At 38.5% G+C, this 13,244-nt stretch overlaps 2 protein-coding genes across 2 annotated transcripts; both read left to right on the plus strand.

Annotated features, from left to right (window-relative positions):
• Positions 1–448: 448 nt before the first annotated feature.
• On the plus strand, positions 449–2,620 carry LOC127534887 (GTPase IMAP family member 8-like). The gene has a single exon (XM_051951254.1). The coding sequence runs from the start codon at positions 1,178–1,180 to the stop codon at positions 2,480–2,482; it is 1,305 nt and encodes a 434-aa protein (XP_051807214.1). The 5' UTR covers positions 449–1,177; the 3' UTR covers positions 2,483–2,620.
• LOC110968813 (golgin subfamily A member 6-like protein 22) lies at positions 2,531–6,705 on the plus strand (the record flags this gene model as incomplete). Its single annotated transcript, XM_022218789.2, has 1 exon — positions 2,531–6,705. A coding segment is annotated over one exon (2,439 nt), but the record flags the coding sequence as incomplete, so codon positions are not given.
• Between the last annotated feature and the right edge of the window lie 6,539 nt (positions 6,706–13,244).

Genomic DNA, 13,244 nt, shown 5'->3' on the forward strand with positions numbered 1-13,244 from the left:
CAAGAAAGAAACAAGTCAAACATGAGCAACACCAGGCATTCGGTCTGTGCTCGATATGAGGGACGTAACTAGCAAGAAAATGAAAAATATTCAAAAACAGACCAATAGAGCACTCACTCTGATGCTGTTTTCAACCCAACTGAGAATAGCTTGCTGACTTTTTAACTTTTAAATCACTTTTAACTAAGTTACTGAACTCATCCACTCTATAATATATTGAAATTGTTCACGTAAGTTTAAAGACACTACAAAGAGGTAAACTGAAAACTACAAATTAAAGTTCTGAACTGCAGAAAAATAATCAGTTAAACTGTGAAAATCTATGAACAAGGCTGGCAGAAAAGCACATTAAAAACAGTGGACACTGTAATGATCAAAAACTGTCAAATCTGTCACAATAATGGCTAATCTGTAAAATACGGATTGTTTTTGCTGATTTAAAATAAAATTACATAATTTTACCATCACACATTGAAAGATAATATATTGGAAAAATACAGATTTTGATGTAGACTCTTTATTTCTGGCCTGTTTCTTTTAATGTCAACATGTAAATTAATACTTTTTATACTGTTTCTGTGAATTGTTGACAAAATTACAGTTAAAATGGCACATTTTGTTTTACAACATTTGGTGTGACGAAGTTCATGACATCACTAGCTGAACTTCCATCCATCCATTCTCTCTACACTGCTTTATCCTCACGAGGGTCATGGGGGGTGCTGGAGTCTATCCCAGCTGACTCAGGTGAAGGCAGGGGACACCCTGGACAGGTCACCAGTCTGTCACAGGGCTACATATACAGACACACAATCACACTCACATTCACACCTACGGACAATTTAGAGTAACCAATTAACCTCAGCATATTTTTGGACTGTGGGAGGAAGCCGGAGTACCCGGAGAAAACCCACGCATGCACATGGAGAACATGCAAACTCCATGCAGAAAGATCCCAGGCCGGGATTTGAACCGGGGATCTTCTTGCTGCAAGGCAAAAGTGCTAACCAATGTAGTCCACTGTGCAGCCCCGAGCTGAAGTTGTAACAGCAAAAACCCATTTCAGTTAGCTCCTGTATCATTTGTGTATTGCTGTGCTACACCATCATGAGCCTCAGACAGTCTCACACAGAAATAAGACTGAAAAATAACCTGCAGTGGTGCAGTAATTTTTGGAATGATCTTGTTTAACTCTAGTAAAACATCCATGTCTAAAATCTCCCACTCACATGCCACCATTATTAAATATTTTCCTCTTTGTTTTGTTGCAGCGTCGGAGTTCAGGATTGTGCTGCTGGGAAAAAGTGAAGACAAGAAAACAAAACTTGGTAACTTCATCATCAGAGATCGAGGTTTTGATGTACAGAAATCAAACCAGCGTTGTGTGCCCATCTGTGGAGAGTGGAGAGGAAAACATGTAACAGTTGTGAAGACACCAGATCTCTTCAGTTTTCCTGAGCAGAAAGTGAGAGAAGAGGTGAGAAGATGCATCAGTCTGATCTTCCCTGGACCAAATGTTCTACTGCTGTTAGTGAAGCCGTCTGAATTTAAGGAAAAGGACAAAGAAAAACTGAAGTTCATCCTGAGTCTGTTTGGTGAAGACGCCTTCAAACACTCCATGGTCATCATAACGCATGAGGAGAAAACAGGTTCATCTGTAAATTGGCTTCTTGAAAAATGTGGACAAAGACAATTCTCCTTGAATAATAAGGATCATGGACTGTTAACGGAGAAGATTGAGAACATTGTGCAAGAAAACAAAGACACCTTCCTCACTTGTACTGAAGAGACAAGAAGACCAAAGTCTGTTTTAAACCTCGTCCTGTGTGGTAGAAGAGGAGCTGAGAAGACTTCAGCAGTCAACGCTATTCTGGGACAAAGAAAGTTTGGTGGACCTGAAGACTCATCAGAGTGTGTTAAAACCCAGGGAGAGGTGTGTGGACGTCGGGTTTCCCTGCTGGAGCTGCCTGCCTTGTATGGAAAACCTCAGGAGGCAGTGATGGAGGAATCATTCAGGTGTATCTCCCTCTGTGATCCTGAGGGCATCCATGCCTTCATCCTGGTCCTACCTGTGGGTGCCCTCACTGATGAAGACAAGGGAGAGTTAGAGACCATCCAGAACACATTCAGCTCTAAAGTCACAGACTTCACCTTGATTCTGTTCTCTGTGGAGTTAGATCCTACAGCTCCACCTGTTGTTGACTTTATCAGACAGAACAGAGACATCCAGGAGCTCTGTCAGAGCTGTGGAGGAAGATCTGTTGTTGTCAGTATGAAGGACAAGCAGCAGATCCCAGAGCTGCTGGATCAAGTGGACAAGATGAGACTGTCAGATCAGAAACCTCACAGCTACACAACAGGAATGTTTGCTCATGGCCAAATGGAAAAGATCCTACAGCTAGAGGCTGAAATCAAGAAACTGAAAAACCCTCATGTGGTCTCCTGTAAGTATTTCATAGTTTTTATTTTCTGTAGTAGCTGATTCTCCTAAACCCTCTTCGACACAAAGTTCATACTTTAAATAACTGTGTTTGGTTTCACAGCTGATGAAGAGCAGCAGAGTTCAGAGAGTCTCAGGATTGTGCTGATTGGGAAGACTGGCAGTGGAAAGAGTTCTTCAGGAAACACCATTCTGGGAAGAAAGGAGTTTGAGGCTCTACTCAGTCAAACTTCAATCACCAAACGTTGTCAGAAGTCAGTGGGTGAAGTGGACGGACGTCCTGTTGTCGTGGTCGACACTCCTGGACTGTTTGACACAACTTTGTCTAATGATGAAGTACATGAAGAGATGGTGAAATGCATCAGTCTTCTGTCTCCAGGACCACATGTCTTCCTGCTGGTGGTACACATTGGCAGATTCACACCAGAGGAGAAGGAGACACTAAAACTCATCAAGAAAATCTTTGGAAAGAATTCAGAAAAATTCACCATCATTCTTTTAACTGGAGGAGACAAATTGATGCATCAGAATCAGTCCATTGAAGACTTCATTGAAAAGCAATGTGACGATTCCTTCAAGAAGCTGATCTCTGACTGTGGAGGAAGATACCACGTGTTTGATAACTATGATAAACAAAACCGAACACAAGTCAGTGAGCTGATAACAAAGATCGACACCATGGTGAAGGAAAATGGAGGAAGCTGCTTCACCAACGAGATGCTGCAAGAAGCTGAAGCAGCGATACGGAAAGAAATGAAGAAAATCCTGAAGGAGAAGGAAGAAGAGATGAAGAGAAATATGGACGAGCTGGAAAGAAAACACGAGAAAGAAAAAGAAGAAATAAAAACAAGAATAGAAGAAGAGAGAACAAAAATTGAAAAGGAACGGAAACTGAGACAAAAACTACTTGATGAAATGGAGGAAAACATCAACAAGGATCGTGAGCTGAGAAAGAAAGAAGAAGAAATCAGAGAGGAAGAGAAAAGGAAAAGAGAAGCAGAGGAAGAAAATAACAGACGGAATCTAAAAATGGAAATGGAACTGTTGGACAAACAAATTCAATCAAACCAAGAAGAAAAGGAAAACATTGACAGAAAACTGGAAGAGACCAGAGATGAGATGAGAAAGAAACAAGAAGCCTGGGAGGAAGAACGAAGAGAGTGGTGGAAGAAACAGAAACAAGAAGATGAAGAGAAACGACAGGAGGAGAAAAGAAAAATAGAAGAACTTCAAGAGGAGTTCAAGCAGAAACAAGATGAAAATGAAAAGAAAAGAAAAGAAGAAGATCAAATCAGGAGAGAAGAGGAGGAGAGGAAACAGAAAGAATTACAGGAAAATCATGAGAAAATCGTCAACAAGGAGCGTGAGCTGAGAAAGAAAGAACAAGAAATTAGAGGAGAAGAGAAACGTAAAAGGGAAGCAGAGGAAGAAAAAAACAGACAGATTAGAAAAATGGAACTTGAAAAGTTGGACAAACAAATTCAATCAAACCAAGAAGAAAAGAAAAACCTTGACAGAAAACTGGAAGAGACCAGAGATGAGATGAGAAAGAAACAAGAAGCCTGGGAGGAAGAACGAAGAGAGTGGTGGAAGAAACAGAAACAAGAAGATGAAGAAAGACAACAGGAGGAGAAAAGAAAAATAGAAGAACTTCAAGAGGAGTTCAAGCAGAAACAAGATGGATATGAAAAGAAGAGAAGAGAAGAAGATCAAATCAGGAGAGAAGAGGAGGAGAGAAAACATAAAGAATTACAGGAAAATCATGAGAAAATCGTCAACAAGGAGCGTGAGCTGAGAAAGAAAGAACAAGAAATTAGAGGAGAAGAGAAACGGAAAAGAGAAGCAGAGGAAGAAGAATACAGACAGAATCTAAAAAAGGAACGTGAATTATTGGCCAAACAAATTCAGTCAGACAAAGAAGAAAAGGAAAACATTGACAGAAAACTGGAAGAGACCAGAGATGAGATGAGAAAGAAACAAGAAGCCTGGGAGGAAGAACGAAGAGAGTGGTGGAAGAAACAGAAACAAGAAGATGAAGAGAGACAACAGGAGGAGAAAAGAAGAATAGAAGAACTTGAGGAGAAGTTCAAGCAGAAACAAGATGAATATGAAAAGAAAAGAAAAGAAGAAGATCAAATCAGGAGAGAAGAGGAGGAGAGGAAACAGAAAGAATTACAGGAAAATCATGAGAAAAACCTTGTGGAAATGGAGAAGAGCTACAAAGACAAAGCTAGAAAGCAAGCTGAGGAGTTTAATGAGTTCAAAGAGAAACACAAAAAGGAATTAGCAGCTCAGAAGGAGGAGTATGTGAAACAAATGACTGACTTGATGAAACGTGTGGCCAAAAAGAGTCAAAACTTTAAAAAAATCAAGAATTTACTGAAGAAACACGAACAAGAAATGAAGAAAGAGAGCAATGAGAGCAAAAAGGAAAACCTGCAGCAGAGGCAAGAAGAAGAATTTAGTAACTTCATGGAAGAGATTTTGAAAGAAGAGACTGAAAACACAGGATGGTGCAGCATTTTATGAGGTGATTCATAACTCTGGTATCACTGAGTGACAGTCAATGAAAAGACTGAACCAGATTCTGCTGTTTTTTGGCCACATTCAGGCTCCAGAAACATGCAGCTGGAGTCAAACAGAACTATTCAATTTATCCAACACAAATCTGTTGTTAGACTTCAGCCAGTTGCACAACAAAATCATGCAAAGAGAAATACTGGAAGATTTACTGAAAAGTAAAGTCCCAAAAAAAGTCTCAACAAGTCATTCTACGAGACAATTTTAGAAAAGAAGACAATATATATGAGGGCAGAGGGATGTGTTTTGTGTTTTGAAGTTTGGGGAAGTGTTAAATGTGTGAAATCACTTTAAGGTAGATATTATTTTATGGTTTCCTTCTGTGCTCTCATTGGTAAACAGACTAGAGTCAGTGTGTTCTGCTTTAAACAGAGATTATATTGGGTTTTCTGGTGAACTAATCCAGGTATTATTGTTTTAGTAATCAATGTGTGTGTAGTGACATAAAACAAGCTGCAAACACAGAAAGCAGTGCATAAACCAAACCTCTGTTGAAGCTACAAGAAGTTTCTAACCAGCAGCAACAACAAAAGTAGAGAGTCAGTCGACCTTCAGGTCAGCAGTGTTTCAGATTTTCTGACAAAGAAAACGAGCTGCATGATGGAGAAGATGAAACAATGAGAACATGTGAGAACCTCGGTGAACCTGGACTCTCAGGTTTCCAGAGAGAAAGAAAAGAGAATCTGATTTGGAAAACAGAGCTGACAAAGATGTACAGAGGCAGGATGTTCACTGATGTAGTTTAAAACTATATTTGATGTAAATGCATCAATGATTAGATGATATTAAGGGAAAATGTAGTAGTTTAACATTCAGGATTTTCTGTGTATTTTCTGTCACGTTTGGTTAAAACTGCAGGTGATGGTGGAGCTATTTTTAGTGCTTGACTTGTTTATTTTAGAAAGGTTTAGAATTATAAAAACAGGAGGCACAATGGGCTGCTGTGTCAGAAATAACTGCCTATTTTATGTTTCCTTTAATCTCCATAAATGTATGTTTAACCTTTAACAAAGCAAATGATAAAGAAACGACTAAACAGGAAGCAGCAAGACTTCAGTCAGAACATGATTTTTGTTTACTGTTGAAATAAGAAAGAAAATATCAAATTAAATGCTTGGAAGTTGAGTTTCACATCACACATTATAAACTACAGCTTTGTTTTCAGACTTGTTTTCAATATTTGTCACATGTTAAATCATAATGGATGAGTTTTAACTGTTTGCATGAATTTTTGACATAAATTCTGATGAATTTTGATGTTTGAGATTAATCTTTATTTTCTGTAGTGTCATTATAAAAGATGAATGAATGTTTCTCTGCAGTTCAGTGACTGTTGTTAAAAGCTGAAGTCAAACTGATCAAACATTGAAACACCTTCATTCTCCTCTGATTTTATTTCTGTGATACACTGATCTGATGTATTATGTAGTACTGATGTTACTGTGATAATATCCCAATAATCCTCATTGGAACAACAATAAATGATTATATTGTGCATTTAAACGTGGAATTGTGTCTAAAACAGTAATAAAGTTTTCAGATGAGACCAGTTTTGTATTTAATGAGCTTTAATGAGTCTGTGGGTCGCTGCTGGAGAACTTTGCTGCTGTCTGATCAACTTTCACTGAGTTTTTACACTTTGTTCTTTAAGTTACTGAGACTTTGTGAACATTTTATGACTCAGAGATGCTGTAATATTTTATGTAGACATCAATGATTATAAAAGCTCCAGTCCTGCTAATGCTAGATTACTGATCAGTTTTATTCACCATCATCTAATACTGTAACATAAGAAATTAGCAGTACACATGTGTTATCAGTGTAAAAGGCTAACAAGCTGATTTAATGTCAGGCTAATCACGTTATGCTATATTAACTTGCTGTAGCACGAGCTAAAGAGCTAACTTGCTAGCATAACAGCAAACTAGCAGGATAAATGTATTATCTGTCTAATAGGCTAATTAGCTAGCTTGCTGTAGCACTGGCTAAATAGCTAACTTCATGTTAGGCTAACAATATCACTGGCTAGCTAGCTTCAGTTCTCTGCTGCTGGCGGCTAAATATTCCTGTTGATTAGGATTTAACTTGATGTCACAAACTTAAATATCACTGATACACATATTTACACAATGCTCTAAAACTCCACAACAAAATACAATAATGAAATAAAAAAGATTTTAAAACAGATTTTACTACTTACCTCTAAGATTCCTGATCTTTTTCTTCTGGGTCACCATCAGATACATTAGGAAGTTAAATCAGATTCAATAAAAGACATTTCCCTTCATCTAGGAGGCTTCTTCAGTTCCAAATGACTAATGGGAGTTACAGAACTTCTGAAACTTCAACGTTTGATCTAAATCAGTAAATCAGAGTTTTATCCTCCAACTATTCATTCATTGAATGTTGGGAACAAGTCCCCTGAATTACTATTTACAGTGAACCAGGATGAATTAAAAACCAAACAATGAAAAATGATTCAAACATCCACAAAGACTCACTTTGTAATTCACTGCTGTCTCTAATGAGGAAAACAGTGAAAAAATGAGCAAACCCAAAGCAGCATTAACTAACTGCACTAATAAATGCTGAACTGATCTAAAGCTCTAAATATCCTGAAGATAAAACACCAAACTGCAGTGACTCAGTCTTACCGGCTGCCTGGGAGTCAAAGCAAAGGGCACATCAGCGTCCCAAAGGATGGAGAATCACAGCAACTGGCAGCAGACCATCAGAGATCTGGGATGGAAACAACAACAACTCAAAGGTTTGTTTAAAGACCTGCAACACCCCACCTGGTATCAACCTGAAAAACATGCAGGAATCAACTCCACACCTCTGACCAGCAGCTCCACCTGCACCACTACTTCTACTGCAGTAAACAGTAAATACAGCCTGAAACTTTACTGTCAGTGAAAACTCAGAGGACCTTCAGACTGACCGACCACATTCCTCACTGTGTTCATGACTTCTAACTCAGTCTGCAGCTGCTCTGTCTCTTTACTGTGACATCTACTGATCTACCAGCTGCAGTACCAAACATCATTTTCTGTTTCATCAGCTGAATACATGCAGGTTTCCATGGCAACACAACACATACAGAGAGTGATGCTGTCAGTGCTTCATTCAGTGGTTTTAGTAACGTACAGATCAGCAGATAGATCAATAAAAATAACTGATCAATTTATAGAAACCTTTTAAGCTGGAGGCAGTATTTTGATAGTGTGTGATTTAATAAATAATTAATATTGTGTTTAATTTAAATTCTAATTTCTGTATTTGATTTAAAAGTTAATTTAAGTTGAGCTAAATTATTTGGTAAATAATTTCTAAACATGTAGAATACTTCTAACATAGAATATTTAGTCACAGAAATGAGAAGAACGACATTTTCTTTGACCTTTCCTCACTGATTGAGCAGGTTTAACAAGTTGTAGCACAAAAACAAAAACACTGGTGGACAAAAGTGCAAAGTGGGGTTTGAAGATGACAATAAGAGCAGATTAAAAACTGTTTTGCTAGTCCTATTTTCAGAACCACATTTTTCACTTCAACACATTTCATATTATGACGTTTTCTATGTGTTTAGTTTGTACTACTGTGACATGACAGATATGGTTCAGAAAATATCACCAGTTGATTTCTGGATCATCAGTTTTTGTTGTTAATACGAGCTGAAAGATTTTTTTCATGACGGCTTTAACTGATAAACACAGAATCATCCATAAGATAAAATAAGTCGTTAACAATCCAACAGCAGTGAAAGGAGACAGAGAAAACATGTAAGGACATCATTTAAAAATGTAAATAAAAAGAAATACACATCAATACTGTTGTACTGAACAGATTCTTCCATTTTCAGAAATTGTGACTGTGGCGACGAGCGTGGGAGAGCTCAGCTGCAGGAGAGAGAGGTGTGGAGGGGTGCGTGGAGGCAGCGTCAAGGTAATTGACACAGGTGGTGGTAATCGGCTGACCTGATTATCTCCGCAGCAGCAGCCGGAGCGGAGGATAAAAAGTCGGGCGGACAGAGAAGAGGAGAGATGAGAGGAGCAGCGGAGAGACAGCGGAAGCTGCATGAACTGAGAGACAGCGGAGACTGCGTAAACTGAGAGACAGCGGGAACTGAGAGGCAGCGGAGGCTGCGTACCGGACTGTGGCGAAACATTAAGTAGTGGAGTAACAAACAATATTCCCTCGACAACCAAGGCGTGTGTGTGTATTGAGTGGAACCACGGACAGCGAACGTGTCACAGTGACATTGCACAGAGTCTGGATCAGAAAATGTTTCAACAGATCATTCTGTAAAAATAATAATTTATCAAAACTATCTTTAAACTTACAAAACATTCATAACAGCTTTAAAATTCAAACATTTTCAATCGTTTCTCGTGTGTGTGTACATATACATTTGTGTGTTTCACAGCACATTAAGTCAATATATTGTTATATGTGAAGCTAACGTTTTGCTTTGACTCCTTGTAGCCTCCATTAGCTAATATCTGTTCAGCTCACTGACAAGAAAAAATATTTGTCAAAAGATTGTTGCTCCCACATGGTGAGGTTGATCCACAGATTTAGTTTCATGCTCATAAGTCAGTTATAATTATTAAAAATTAATATTCAGCGTCTTTGTTGGCTAACAGCCGTCAGCTAAGATAGCTCGTGTTAGCTAGGGTCTTACCTCGGAGCAAACAGAGGAGTTACTGTGGCTCTCTGATGGATTCAGCGCTGACTGAGCTCTTCCACACTGTTTAATCCACATCCCACATCTTTGCAGCGGAGCTTCCAGCTGCAGGAAAACACTAAAATACCACACTTTCCTCTAAATTCGGAGGATTTCTGCTTCTCCGTTTCACCTTTGACCTCTGACAGGCCTCCTGCCTAGTTACGGTTGCTGAGCTGTGATTGGACAGCGGCCGCTGGAGGGCGGGAAGGACCAAAACAAAGATGGAGGCAGGAGATGAAGAAAGATTGTGTGGCAGACAGCAGACTGGCAGAAATTTATGAGGACAGAAACCAGGAGAAAAGAGACAAGAACCCTCTGAGGATGTGAACAATTGTTAGTTTCTGTATTTACAACAATATGAGTCTTTATTTAGAGAAACATTTTCAAGAGATTAAGAGCTTCAGAAGAGCAGACAATTTTGTTTAAAGAGACTCAAACACACTGGGAGTCAATTTAAATTCAAAGTCAGATAAATGTACATTTTAGATAATTGTGTGAGGTTTAAACTAATATGTAATATTTTGTGGTAAATTCACATCATAAATCACACTGTAGGGTCTTTACAATAATATTTAAATTTGTTCAAAAAAGTCACAAATCAAGTTTTATTTCTCTGAAAGTACTAAATATGAAAGACAATGAAGTATATCTAAAGAGACAAACATGATGACTTAAACATGTAAAGTCCAATATAATATCATCCATTATCTACACACCACTTTATCCTCTGGAGGGTATTGGGGGCTGGAGTCTATCCATCTGACTGAGGGTGAAGGTTCACCTGGACAGGTAACATCCATCAGGAACTCACATTCACACCTACAGACACTTTAGAATCACCTCAGAGTGTCTTTGGACTGTGGGAGGAAGTTTGAGTGGAAAGTGTCTGGTCAGATGTTCTGATAAAACAGCGTCACAGCAGCATAAAGCTTAAATCTGAGGAAGATGAAGAAGCTGTTTGTTTCAAACTGCAGCAGTCCACATATTCACAAACATACTGAGTTCAGCTTCACATGAGAGATTCAAATGTTGGAAAAGACTCTGAGGTCTGAACACACTTCACATGATTAAAATGTTCAGATCTGAGTAGAAATAAACTTTAATAAAACAGCAGAAGTGGTCGATCAGAAATCACAGCAGTTCTCAGTTTAGTTTCAGTCAGTTTCTACTTCAGGGACACAACTTTCACTTTTGGAATCTGTTACGCCCAGCCTCGGGGTTGTTTGAACGCAACATGAAATGCCATCCTTCACAGGTGTCAAGCAGCCACACAAACACTTTTTCCTCTGAGAACATGAATAATTTATTCACTATAAATGTGATAACAAAAGTTGTGGTTGACAAAAACAAAAACCAACATAAACAAAAGCCACATTATCCCTGAGAGTCAGTCTTACCTACCAAAATAAAAGTGGTTAAATTAAACAGAAAGCTTTGGCTCCCTTTCTACGTAAACAAGAGAAAACACTTTAAACCAAAGTGGCAGCTCACTCCTACCATACATTTACCACACTACTTGCTGTGTCCACACAAAGAACACTGTGCTAAAGCTGGGTGTGCTGGTTAGGATGCAGTGGAGGACGGCCAACCCATCCGACTGTCTCTCACTTCCAGCAACATCATCCTTCCACCTTAAGTACTGCTTTCTTTGGTAGCTCGACCAATCCTGTCTTTTTTCTATGGCACAGCCCTATTTGAAAAGTAAACAGGCAGATAGACAGGAAGCACACACAAAGCACAGGAGAAACTACACACATACACAACCACATGTAACAAATCACTTAACATTTAAACTTCTGGATTTTACACATAGAAACATAAAGCTGTGTTAGTGCAGCACTCAGAGAAAATGTTGTTTGTATGAATAATAATTAACTTTAGAATGGAACTGACAAATAAAAATGATTCAAAGATCCAGAAAGTGACGAATCTTCTTCAGTTTGAATCAGAGTTCAGCAGGAGAATAAACCAGAATAAAACCTTCAGATAAAGTGAACACAGCGTGTCTGTGTGTGGACGGACATGTAGAAGTGATCATTTTCAGTTTAATCTCAGATCAAACACTTCAGTTTCACATTTTACTCCTTAAACAGCAGGAATGAGTCTCTAATGGAAGTTAAAGTGAATTCAAAGGTTCTTTAAAGCAGGAAATGTTTGTTATTTTATAGAGTTAAACATTAATGCAGGTTATAGATGAAGTCTTGTTTGATAGTTTTAATAACTTGTTGGTCTGGTTCAACCACATCAACACACCTTACAGAAATATGAGAAGATCACATGACGCTGTCGTCTGATCAGAGTTCTGCAGATAATCAGCTCCACCTGAATGAACAGCATTAAAATACTGCTTCCACTCCGCTGTGGAACAGAAACACTGTTCAACTAATAACTGTGGATCATTTCACTAGTTGTGCTTCCAGACATTTTACACCAATATTAAAGCCAAAATAATCCCAGAAGAACAAAAACAGTGCAGCAGGAGGGCACTAGGACCCAGGGACAAGGCAACAGCAGCTCACCTGTCCAGAAGCAGCACAGGTGAGTCAGCCTCATTCTGACTCCTGTCATCAGTCTGAGTGGACGTTTCTGAGGTGAGTCCAGCAGAGTGTTTCTACTGACAGAGGTTTATTACCGCCCGGACAAACGTCGTTTGCCAGAAGGTATTGTTTTGAGCTGCGAGGTCTTGCTTGCTTTTTCCGTTGTTTGTAACAATTTGGTTTGCGCGCGATAACTCGATAAAATATTTATGTAGCCTCACCATATATGGTACACAGGCGTACCATAATAAGACACAGGTCAAGTTTGAATTTGGTGACTGTGACCTCATTTTCAAGGTCACAGGGGTCATCTGTGTCGCCGGCCAGTCCAAGTTTGGTAAAACGTCTTGTTGTTGGTGTCTTTTATAGAATGTTTATTGTGGAACATGTCTGTATTTTTATGAAGTTTTCTGTTTGTTTTATAAAGTAGGTCTGCGAGTATCACTGTGATTCTAAACTGTTTTCACCTCTGATCACTGAGAGGAATTTGTGTCGTGTTGAGCTACAAATACACAATACTTTCTGTCTGCTGACAAAAAGTTTATAAATTTAATGAACTAGAGAAGATAAATCTTTATCGTCACTGGACGTCGGACTGTCAGTGGAAAATTAAATTCTGCACGACTTTCTCCCTTTAAATACAAGATAAATAAATTAAGAAAATAAAATAATAATAAAAAAATACTAAATAGTGGGGTAAAAGACATAAATAGAAATCTTTACATGAAAAAGGTACAAAAACTCTGCAAGCGGCAGCAGATAAGTAAAGAAAACAGATCCAGTTGGCAATTTCAACAACGTTCAGCCACAGTTGTGTATTATTTCCACATTACAGCTTCCAGATCACAGAGTCTCTACAAAAGAACACATTTAGTGACAGGTATCTGGAAATGAATGATATTTTATTTTACTTTATGAGCAAAACAACTTGCCAGGGTCTAGAAGCTATTTAAAATTC

This window comes from Acanthochromis polyacanthus, chromosome 7 (genome assembly GCF_021347895.1).
Source record: "Acanthochromis polyacanthus isolate Apoly-LR-REF ecotype Palm Island chromosome 7, KAUST_Apoly_ChrSc, whole genome shotgun sequence".
NCBI lineage: Eukaryota > Metazoa > Chordata > Actinopteri > Pomacentridae > Acanthochromis > Acanthochromis polyacanthus.